Below are 12,467 nucleotides of genomic sequence, written 5' to 3'. Positions count from 1 at the left end.
TTAGCATGAGGATATTTTACCTTACAAGTAAACTCTGACTAAATAATCAAAATCACATAGTATTCGCAGCCCAAATAAGATCCTCTCGGTATGACTAACCCATGTTTACTTTTATAGGGAATAGTGCATCTTCTTCAAGCGACGTTACCTCAAATAACAAGACCAAGCTGGATACTCCACTAGACTAAATAAATTCAGTAATACCAGGAGACCAAAAAGAAAGATATATTATAACGTTAAAATGGTCGATTGGGGAGAGGAAAATGATGTTCTCAACTTAATTGTCTGAGAGGTAAAGGAGACCTTTTATGGAGCATTCGAATATCTATAGATCTCATAGGAAGTTTAAGTGTTAGCCCCAGGTATGGGGGAAGAGGGCTCTGATTATTGAGAACGTTGATTGAATTATAATGAAACTCAGTGTAACTGGGCTTATAAACAATTTCAAAAACTACCTCACAAATATACCTAGTGAACCAAGTGCAAGAAAAATACAAACAATTACACTTAATGGAACGGTTAGAATGTTAAAAAGATTTAGAACTAGAAAAATAAAATATTCTGAGTGGGATACAATTTTATTTGACAGAAATTTAATGGAATTACTGTCTCTGTTGCTAAAAAACATAAGCCAAGTTTCTACAAAGGAAACTGAAGAATGAGAATAAAATCTTGAGTTTGTATGATGTTGATGACAATATATGTAACACAGGCTCTTCTATATTATAGAAACTAGCAATAATATATTCTCTATGGTTCTATATTTTTCTAGTATGTATAATGTAAGTGTTAATTTGCTAATAAGCAGGCAATTGTGAAAATTTCTTGTTAATCTACACTACTCCTTCCCTCTCAATAAAGGAGGTAATGCTTAGGAGAATCATCTTATGTAAACAAAACAGATAGTACACAAACCCCTCCTGGATGTTTATCTCCTATGGCCAGAAGATGTGGCACATGGTAGGGGAAATTAGATGTGAAAAGCTAGCTAGCATTCTAAAGGAAGAGCACTGACATAAAAAAAAAAAAAAAAATGCCAGGCTGCCTTAAGCGAATAGCAATAAATTAAACATTTCCTCAATTACGTGAGAACGTAAAGCCTGAGTGGGTGGACCTCTTATAACTGCACAAGACCAAAAACATACCTCAACCAACATGGAAGAAGCCATCTCAACAATAGTTTAGACCAGGCGTCTCTAGTTTTTGAACGGGGGGGGGAGGGGGAGGGGACATATTGCATTTATTTTAGAGCTACGCAGGCAAAAAAATAAAAATAAAAAAATGACCTGGACGTGTTTTATACAGTTTTGCTCATTAGTTTTGCTTTTTAATGAAACTGGTTCTCCAAAAGCTCATTCTTTATAATTTTCTGAACAAAAATAATTAAAAAAAAACAAACAAAAAAAAAAAACACATAATATTTTCACACATTTCCATTTGTAAAAATTTTTCCTGAATATTTTTACGTCTTCAATAAGAGCTCTGTTGGCCAGGATTACAGACTTGGGCAGGCCGGATCTGGCCTGTGGGCTATAGTTTGGAGATCCTTGTTCTAAGGTATAATAAGCAGTAGGCAAGAGTTTTATAGAAAGTGTGAATTGCAGCAACATGATGTCTTTCATGTGGATACGAATGTCTCGATTTAAAAACTACTGACCTCTGCTTCTGTTTATAGTTGTGAGGCAAATGGAAGTGGACCAGAAACCGATGATTTTAGGTTTAGTGAGAATCGTTCTGATTTGTTGGCATTGAGTTATATGCATTAAAATTTGATGGCTAATATGATTGGAAGGGTTTTTGGTGGATTTTACCATTGTCAAATAAAAGTATTATTAATATCTATATTTTAATACCGTAGTATGTCACGGTTTCCAGATTATAAATTATTCAATCAGGAAATCCTATTAATCAAAAAAGAGGATAGAAGATCTAGAAGTGTAATCCATGTTTAGTTTCAAAACAGTTTCTGATGGGTCGTTGTTTTACACAAGTCCTGGAGGTGACTGGTTCACAGTAGTCAGTTCTCGAGTTGGAATCCACAAAGCAAAAGATTTTTCTCGTGTTGACACGAAGAAAACCTATGTAAAATTGCTACAGAAAGTATTTATGGAGCAATTCTGGTTTCTGATTGGTTGGTAGCAGAACGTGAATTTGATTCGTCAGTTCCTAGCAGCATCGTTTATAAATAGAATCTCCCGACTGTGCGGGATCATACGCTATTATAGTGCAAAAATATTGTAACATCTCCCCTATTTTTTATAATGGGAAGTCCCTTGGTTCATTCTGCTCAAAAATAAATATATATTTTTTATATTCAATTATACATAACAAAATTAGAAACTATTTGGATCTTAAAATTTTAGCATGTAAAATGATGCCATTTTTTATTTTGTTCAAATGTCAAACATAGACATATGTGTGTACAGAAAAGAGAAATAAAAAAAATGGAGTTTTATTTTTACTCTAAAAAGGGATGGGCATGTGAAAAAAAAAAGAAGTCATTTCTTAAATTTGATTATGCAGCTTTGTTCAAAAACGCATACATATATACATATAAATGAATACACATATAAATATACATGCAATATGTACTTGTTTAAAAAGATTTGTTGTTAATCAAAACAATGCAAAAAAATGGGTCATTTTTGATAAATAAGAAAAAACTAATTTACATAAAATTAAGTCAATTGTAAATAAGCATGCAAAAAGTATTTGTCAAAAAGAAAATTTACAAAGAAAATGTTTTTTACTTTTTGCATCTTTTTTTTATTTCCGTAAAAGTATTAGTTACGTATTAGTAGGTTAAAGTGTTAATACAAACAAAATGGATGCAGTTTAACGTCTTGCCCCGGACTTTCATTTTTTTGCTAATTATATAGCAATTTATATACATACAGGCCCGTGAAAAGTTATTCAAAGTAAAATTCTCCAACAAGTTTTGAAGGGAAACGCATTAATTTTATTCTTGTTGCGGGGTTCGTGGATACATCAGCGATATTTTGTTCTGATGATATGTACATCAAAATAATGGATTCCTTTTTTATCTCGTTTTTTTATGAAATGGTATTTTATATCTATATGCTTGGATCTTTGGTTGATTATAGTGTTCTGTGTTAAGACTATACTAGATTATCAATTAATTACTACGGGGCTTTTAGTTACTTCTGGCTCTAAAATAGTCTTTAGGATATTTTTCAGGTAGAGTGCTTCCTGGATCGTGTGTGTGATCGTGATAAATTCTGCTTCACACGTAGAGAGAGATACAATCTGTTGCTTTTTAGATATCTATGAAATAATAAGCCCATTTTCTGATAGTCTGAAACAATATCCAGATATACTTTTTCAATCTACGTCGTTTCCCCAATCTGAATCCGAAAATCTTTATAATTTTAGGGGATTTTTTGATTTTCTAAATACTAACTTCTGTTCTTTAGTTCCTTTTAAATAACGAAGGACTTGTTTAGCTCTGTTTAAATCTTTCATTGTCAGTCTTGATAATTTTTGTGACAGTTTTGTTATTATATAGCATATACCAAGTCTTGTTGCAGTCATTAAATATACAAGACTTCCTATGATTTCTCGGTATAATTTATCGTCTATTTCAGATTCTGTATGCATATTTTTTATTAATATCATTTTAGACCGACGTAGAGTGTTTCTTGCACTCCCCCATTCCAAATTTTAATATTTTGTTAATGCATCTGGATTGATTCATCGTAATAAGCCCTTTCCTTTGAGTAAATTCTATCCAATAAAATCAGGACATTTTGCCAAGATCAGTCATTTTGAATCTTTTCCTTATTTTGTTCTTAAGATCGATCAACATTATGTCACAATTTGATGCAATTAAAATATCGACCCATAAAACCAAAATCAGTAGTTTGTCTTTTTGTTGGGTAAATAAACAGGGGTCTGCTGGACATTGTTTAAATTGTTGTTTAATCATATAATCATGAAATACTGTATTCCAACACTAAGCACTCTACTTTAGACCATACAATGACATGTTAAGTCGCCACACGCTATTTTTATTTTTCATTATTAATCCCTCTGGAGTGGTAATATAAATTTCACAGTCTATTGCAGCATTCAAATAAGCATTTTTACATCCATTTGATGGATGTTTAGGTCATATTGCGATGCGATTTGCAATAAAATTTTGATTGTCGTAAGGTTTGTGGTCAGTGAAAATGTAGAAAAAGATTCTATACCGTAAATCTAAAAGTATCCTTTAGCAACAAATCTAGCTTTATACTGTTCAACACCTGATGCTGTAGTCTTTTTTGTAAAGACCCATCTTGTAGAAATAACATATAGGCATTATTTTTGGTCAAAGCATCTATTTCTTTTTTCATGGCTATTTTCCATTCGTCACAATGTTCTGAATTAATTGCTTCATTAAAGCTTTTTGGCATATTTTCCATGGAATAGCAATAGTCGATTTGATAATCTTTCATATTGCCGACCACAAAAAAGTCGGGCTGCCTTCTATTTCTTTTGGGGCATCTGTCGACTTTATCATCATCATCATCATCATGGATACTTTTGTCTCTGTCATCTTCATTGACTTCATTTGTTCTAATAATTTGAGGAAATATAATTTCATCCTCTTCATATGACAGGATTTCGTCTTTAAAATTGAATGTGCCTGTGAATTTTACACATCGGATTTTTTTTTATTTTATTTTTCTCTGGAAAAAATACAAAATTGGCTGGACTGTTTTTATCGTATCCAAGAAATATATCTCTCGGTTTTAATATTTAATTTACTCTTTTTATCTATATATGCAAAGCAAGTTGAACCAAATACATGCATTAGGCTTGAATTTGGTTTTCTACCACAGAAAGCTTCATATGGGGCTTTAGATAGTGTTTTGTTAAAGCACCTGTTTCGTATATAGGTAGCCGTCATAAGTGCTTACGTCCAGAGGTTTTTGGGGAGTTTTGATTCAATGAGTAGACAGCTTGCCATTTCAAAAGGTGTCCGCCATGTTGTGTCTGCAGTCCCGTTTTGGTGTGGCGATCTAGGGGCCAATATTTCATGCTTGATATGATGGTTAATTAGTAAAAGTTTAAAATCATTATTTGTGAATTCCGTACCATTGTCAGAGCGAATACAGTTTACTTCACTGTAGGGAGCCATGTCGGCTAAATATTTTTCCGTTGCTAGTAGAGTATCGGATTTGTTCTTTAAAAAGTAAACCATTATTAAACTTGAATGGTCAGCTACGAAATTCAACACATATCTATAATGTTCTCTGGCCATCGGTTCCACAGGACTGTTCAAGTCACAATGCACCATTGAGAGGATTTTTTTTTACCTTCTTGTCTGGTATCTTGTTTTGATAGTTTGTCATTTTCCCTGCATACAAAAGTTGCAGTTAAAGTTTTTTTTGGTGTTTTTATTTTCATTCCATCAACTACAGTCGGCAACATTTTGATATCAGGAATATTGCAGTGTCCAAGAATTTTATGCCATGTCTGTAAATCATGGCAGGTGGTTTTTGATGGGACTACGCTATTTAAATAATATAGTCTTCCATTTTCTTTAATGTCGAATGCAGTTCCATTTGGGTACACCAGTTTTGATTTATTGGGGCTAAAGTTTATATTTGTACCTTAGCTTCTACAGAAAATATATTTTGTTTAAATTTCGGGATTAGAAGAGCGTTTTCTAGAATACAGAAACACAGTTCACCTTTATTGTTCTTTAGCGAGATTTTAGTATCACCTCTTTTCAAAACGATATCATTTACTCGACTGCCATCAGAATGTTCTACAAAATGATTTTGAGGTTTAAAGTTGGGATCAAAATTGATAAAATCAGATTCCTTTGTAATCACATGTGCTGTTGCACCACAATCGACAAGAAAATTATTATTGTTTGTTGAAGCGTTAAACGTACATGAAAATAAGAATGTATGTTCGCTAATGGAGTTCTCCACATTTTTAATGGAGTCGCTTTTGAAAGTCATGCATCTACATTGGAAACTCTTGTGATTAGGTCGTCCACAATTATAGCAAATAATTTTTGTACTTTTCTTAGGATAAAAATTGTTTTTGGTAAAGTTGCCGGTTTTATTCCCGGCATGTGTATAATTTAATTTTGGTGTTTTTATGTGAGTATTTTTAAATTTCACATTTGTAGATTCGTTTTTTTCTGTGATCATTTTTTCAGTTTCCTCATAACTTCTGAGTGCTACCTTGAATTGACTAAAAGTCATGGTTTTTTTCTTTCTTGGTTATCACGCTGGTAAATGGCTTGAAATCACTTGGTAATCCCTTGAGGACCATGGAAATTAACAGACTGTTGCTAATAACTTCACCAGACATTTTTAAAGAATTTTCAGTAATTTCGGCTCTTATAATATAATCTGTAATGGTTTCGACTTCCATTTGTTTTAGAGAGGTCAGTTCAGTATATAAAGAAATAATTATGGGTTTTCCTTTCGATAAATAATGCTCTCTCAATATGTTCAATGCTTTGCAGCCATCGTCCAGGGCTTCTCTCATTACCAGTGATAGACTTCGGTCATCTAAGCACTGTATTAATTCTGCAAAGGCAGTTGCGTTCTTTTCAATGAAGTCGGGGTCGTTTCTGTTTTCAAGTTGTGTTTGAAGTACTTTGTGTAGCTTTTGAATCCATAGATATCCTAAAATTTCACTTGCCACAATTCGAATTTTGATTCGGATCCATCGAAATAAAGACGCACGTTGGGTCCATAACCTCTAGAAGTGTAAGCCATGTTAAGTTTCAGAACAGTTTCCGATGATTAGTTGTTTTACACAAGTCCTGGAGGTGACTGGTTTGCAGTAGACATTTCTCGAATTGGAATCCACAGAGCAAAAGATTCTTCCCGTGTTGACATGAAGAAAACACATGCAAAATTGCTACAGATTCTGGTTTCTGATTGGTTGGTAGCAGAACGTGAATTAATTTGATTCGTCAGTTCCTAGCAGCATCGTTTATAAATAGAATCTCCCGACTGTGCGGGATCATACCCCATTATAGTGCAAAAATATGGTAACAAAGGTGATAACATACGACAAACATTAAATTAATATGTAGAGACGCTAATTTTTTTAATTTATTTATTTGTACTCACACAGGCCATCATCAGAGACAACTCCCTGGTAATAATCAGTGATATTTTCTGGAGTCTGGTGCTTTCCTCAGATTTCTAATACTCTTCACCTGTTTGTAAATGACTTTGTATTATTGTAATAGCAGTTCACAATTGATTTTTTTTTTTTTTTTTTTTTTTTTTACTGGGAACGACCATTAGTCTTTACTGGCATTCAGGTAGCAATAAGTTCCTCTAAAGTTCTAGCACACTTTGCATTTACCCAGTGAAGTTTTGATTAGTGCTCTTTACCATTAACCTTTCATGATTATTTTGTGTAATATCAGCTGAGGTTTATTATTAGTTGTTGTACTATAGCTAGTTAGACCTACAAAAATTGATTTACTAGTCGAATGAGTGGCAGAAACACGAGAAGTAGTCACATAATTTTAATAACATAGAGATAAAGAAATGGAAAAATGCTTATGTAAGGGAAATAACTCCTATCCATACGTTCAAGTTAAAATAGGAGTTTGTAATTCCTTCAAGAACAGAGGCTCAAGACTATATTAAGTTTTTAGCAGTGTTAAGAGTTAAGATGTCTGCTGAGAGAGCATTCTGTATGGCAATGAAAAATTGCTATTAAAATTCGGTTGGGTGTTTTCTTTAAAACTCTGCAGGTTCACAATTCCACTTTAAGCATCTGAATTGTAAGAAGGTTTTTCTGTCTCCTTTTAAACTTCTGAATAATAATTATAAGTGAGGAAGTGTTATTAAATTTATCATAAAAAAAATGGTTTATTCAGTAAAAACTAAAATGCAAGAAAATGTTAACAAGGATGTATCAGAAACAGGTGGATGAAATAGTAGCGTCACTCTCTCCACACACATGCTCCATTCTATAATAAAGAGCAATATATATTATATATATATATATATATATATAAGACCAAGTAGTTAATAAGACATGTTAAAAACATTTTGAAAAAGAGTTAAAAACATATTTAATTTTAAAAAGGAAACACTAAATAAGTTAGGACTATCTACTTTTTAAAATTAAATGTTTTTAACTCTTTTTCAAAGTGTTTTTTTTAACATGTTTTATTAACTACTTGGTCTTATTATAAGCTCTCTCCTATTTGGTTTTATCGATCTTTTACATCTGGTTGATATTACTTTATAAATATTAATTCTTTAATATTTATAATTTACTTTAGTTTTGCCATCTTGGATCATTTTGGTAAACTTAACTGTAATTCTTATATATATATAGTGTGTGTGTACATACATAAATGTATACATATATTTCTCTTTCACATTCATCCAAAATGATGGCATTAAGCTTAATATAATATGGTATCTATTTGTGACTAAAATTATGTTACAACTATAAAACCATGTATTAACTCTTATTTGTTGACTATTTTTTTCTTTCGCCTTTCTTTTTGTAAACTACTCTTAAAATCGTGTATATGGGGGATGCATATAAAAAAGGTTGAAAAGACAGAGAAGAGCCCTTCCTTACATTCAAGTAAATTCATTTCACAAAAATAAATAAATAAAACAAGCATTCTTCAGTTGGGTAAGTGATGATAGAAATTTATACAGAAAAGGATGCAATAGTCCAGCACTTGTTCAACTTCACATTGAATTGCTGTGTTGTTGGCACATTAATGACATATCTCTGAAGTCTATTCCAACGTCCAGGGATCCTGATTGAGAAAGTGGCTCTACTTTGATTCAATTGAAATGGTTTCTCCTAGATCCATATAAGTATGCCTTTGATCATAAACAAATCATCATCGATTTCTAATGTGCTTCTCTTATACAGAACCTAAGAGATAAACACAAACCAAAAGTGCATACTTACTTTCATGGAAGCTGAGAATGGACAACGAGATTTCCTGCGTCCAAGGACTATGTTTCCGTAAACCAATACCATATCCAGAACGTCCGAATAATTCACCAGCAGTGACGAGTTCGCAATCATTGGCAGCTTCGAATTCTAATCGGGAAGAATCCCAAATAAAGGCCTGCAGTTTTCTATAATATAATTAAAAATATACAATTTAAAAAAAAAAATAATTAGGTACTTGTACAGTTTAATCCAGACATTAAAAAATGAAAATATTGAAAAAAAGTTTAAATTGTATGTATCTGTTATGGAATGAAGTTCCCCCCCCCCCCCAAAAAAAAAAATTCACTTAATTTCATAAAGTAGTTTTTTACAGCGAAAAAACAATTTATTATGATACCGAGCAAAAGGTTCGATTTTTAGGAAGAAAAACTAGTATTAAAGATCAGGAGTGTCGGCGCTTTAAATTATCTTCCCGTGGCGTTTCTAAAAATCCAAACAAAAATTTTTTTTTAAATTCCAAGATGTCTACCTTCAATGTGCTGTCATAAAAACATGTTTTTCCGCTGTAAAAAAAACAAAAAAAAACTCAATCAAATTAAGTGAATTTTTTCAGAGATCTTTAGTTCAAAACGGATACGTACAATATAACCTTTTTTCGATATTTTCATTTTTTAATGTCTTGATTAAACTGCATAAGACTTTATTGTAAATTATTCATACAATAAGATAAAAATACAGTTGCATTGTAGTAAATTTAATCTAGTTTATATTCAAAACACTGATTATAAGCAGCTAAAATGAACGGATTTAACATCATACCATATCTGATAGCACTCAAAGACCAGTAATTTCCAAATGTAAAACGAAAGGTGTATATTTTCAAATTGGTTTTAGAATAATATTTCTTCCATTAAAAAAGCAAAAATCATATTTCTTGCAAAAAATTAATGATTATAACTTCCTCTGCAAAACATTCATAGCAAAACTCATCTAACTACAACCACTGTAAAGAATTTTACTTTTTCTGTGTACTTGAGACTAAACGGAACTTCCATTTGTGGAATACAATACCAGGGGGCTGCTTCTCAGCTGGCTATAACAGTCACTTTTAAGTGCAAATTAATTCATGAACCATTTATCGACTTGTTTGGAGAACTGAATATACATTGTACAAATACTTACACAATTTTTATATAAATATTTTAAAAATTCATTTGCACACACAAAATATATACATTTTTTTAAAAAATTTATTTACATTTTTATATAAATTTTTAAAAAATTTATTTATATTTTATATAAATATTTTTTATTTATTTACATTTTTATATAAATATTTTTTATTTATTTACATTTTTATATAAATATTTTTTATTTATTTACATTTTTATATAAATATTTTTAATTTATTTACATTTTTATATAAATATTTTTTAAATTCATTTACATTTTTTTATATGAATATTTTTTAATTTATCTAAATTTTTCATAGATATCCTTAAATTTAAAGGATACTAATATTTTTTTTCTAGACAAATCATATAATTCTATACAATGAAACAATATTCAATTGAATTATGTTTAAAAAATTGCTGGGAAGCAAAAAAAAAAAAAAAAACGGAATGGTGATAGTTACTAATTCACTGTATGGTGGAAAAAACTTGCTAGCATGCAACTTCTGTACGTGAGGCTATCGTTTGACTAGTTATTTACCTTGGCAATACATGTTCACTTTTAACACAAGAGTATTTTTTAACGTGCATGTAATCTAATTCTAGGCATGTGGTGGCGAATGAAAAACGAAACTCTTCCTCTTTTCTGACATGATTTTCAAAGTGTGTGTGTGTGTATATATAATATATATATATTTTACACGGGAGTAATCACTTATCAAGGCCAAAGGCAACTCGATGATAAGGGTTAATAAGTATACAGTTGTCAATAAGACAATGTTGTAGTAATTGTTAGTGGAAATTTGGTAAATTGGATTACTTAAGTGGACGTCTTATCAGGAACTTGTTTACATTGGACTTGAAGACGACCATATTATAGTCAGCTGGAAAGTAGGTAAATGGAAGAGTCTCCCAGGTGTGCAGTTCTGAGAAAGAAGCTTTGTTTATGGAATCTACGTTTAGGTTTAGGCACAGATAAAGAGTGGGGGAAATTATTGATAGTGTTCTCAGCTAGACGGATGTTTTTCGTGTAAGTTTGGCGAGGGGGGGGTATGCTAAAAATAATGGTTCTCTTTGTTTGTTGCCATGCATCTAAACATTCTTTTGAAATTCTAATAAACTTCAACTATTATGTTAGTTTTCTGATCAAGTCACCCGATTCTCAGACTCTGATATAAGATATTATCATAAAAAATTCTATGTATGTCGTGTAACCACCATTGAAATATGCTCTGATTGAGCTGATCAATGGAGTAGGAAACCAATTAAATTATTTTGGTTAGAGTCAACAGACGTACTTTCTAATTTCCGGCGTAGCGCTACTGGAAGTGGTGGCAAGGCAAATCAGTTCCTTCGCTTTTGTTATTTTGATTTCAACAATTTTATTTTTTATACTTTTATAAACATATTTATTATACAAATTCAAATAAAAAAAAAAACCTTTGTTTAAAATTAAAAACTTTTATTTTTATAATTTCATAAACATATATTTCTGATAAAATTGCAAATAAAATAAAAACTTTTACTTTTATATTTCATTAAAAATGCAAATAAAGACCCATTATGTTATTTTTATTTGGATAATTTAAATTTTTAGTGTATACTTTTCAATAATATATTTTTCTTGTATTTTATTTCAATAAATTGTTTTACAACAGAAATACTGAAGAACAATAAACGTGAAGGAACTGATTTGCCTTGTCACTGCTTCCAGTAGCGCTACGCTGGAAATTAGGAAGTACGTGAACTGACTATAGCCATTATTTTTTGCATGTTATGGCATGTGGTTGGAATTCTGTGCAAAATTTACATATTCCGTGCAGTTCTAATCTTTGTTTAGGACTTCTTCAAAGAGATGTGGAGAGCAAAATTGAAAAAGAGTCTTTCAACAATCAGACTTTCTTCTACTGACAAGTAATGCCCAGATAACGTGAAAATTCATAATTTGAAAACACATGCCACAGAAAATACCTAAATATGATTAACTACCAATAAAACTTGTATGTGAGAGGTTTTTTTCTTGAACACCATTTTGTTTAAATGGTGTCCGAGAAAAACATCTCATATAGGAGCCTTATTTCGTATTTGCTATTGAAATACTTGTGAAACGTGCACAAGTATATCACGTTTCGGTGATGGGACAGAGGTTTGAGTTTAATTGATAGTTCAGGACCTATTAGGTTGGCGACTCTTTTTTTTTTTTTTTTTTTTTTTTAAACCCTGTCTAGGAGCAAGAGACTAGTGGCAGATGCACCAGCACAGATGTGACAACAATACTCCATGCATGAGCTAACCGTGGCCTCGTAGAGATACATGATACTTTTAGTTGTGAGTAGCCTTTTAGCCTTTTATATAGTGCTTTGCTCTTTCTTT

General features: G+C 31.4%; 1 protein-coding gene and 1 long non-coding RNA gene across 11 annotated transcripts in view; one reads left to right on the top strand and one right to left on the bottom strand.

Moving 5' to 3' along the window:
* The window catches only part of LOC145287869 (glutamate receptor ionotropic, NMDA 1-like), a 540,534-nt gene that overhangs the window by 75,441 nt on the left and 452,626 nt on the right, over nt 1-12,467 (bottom strand). For all 9 annotated transcript variants that reach the window (XM_080135767.1, XM_080135762.1, XM_080135766.1 and 6 more), the window contains one exon: nt 8,935-9,107. In XM_080135767.1, coding sequence (XP_079991893.1) covers nt 8,935-9,107 — 173 coding nt within the window. The remainder of the gene's footprint in view (nt 1-8,934; nt 9,108-12,467) is intronic.
* The window catches only part of LOC145287871 (uncharacterized), a 194,787-nt gene that overhangs the window by 109,389 nt on the left and 72,931 nt on the right, over nt 1-12,467 (top strand). The window lies entirely within an intron of this gene.

This window comes from Euprymna scolopes, chromosome 11 (assembly GCF_053919585.1).
Source record: "Euprymna scolopes isolate OS-2025 chromosome 11, ASM5391958v1, whole genome shotgun sequence".
NCBI lineage: Eukaryota > Metazoa > Mollusca > Cephalopoda > Sepiida > Sepiolidae > Euprymna > Euprymna scolopes.
This window is presented reverse-complemented; position numbering and strand designations above follow the sequence as displayed.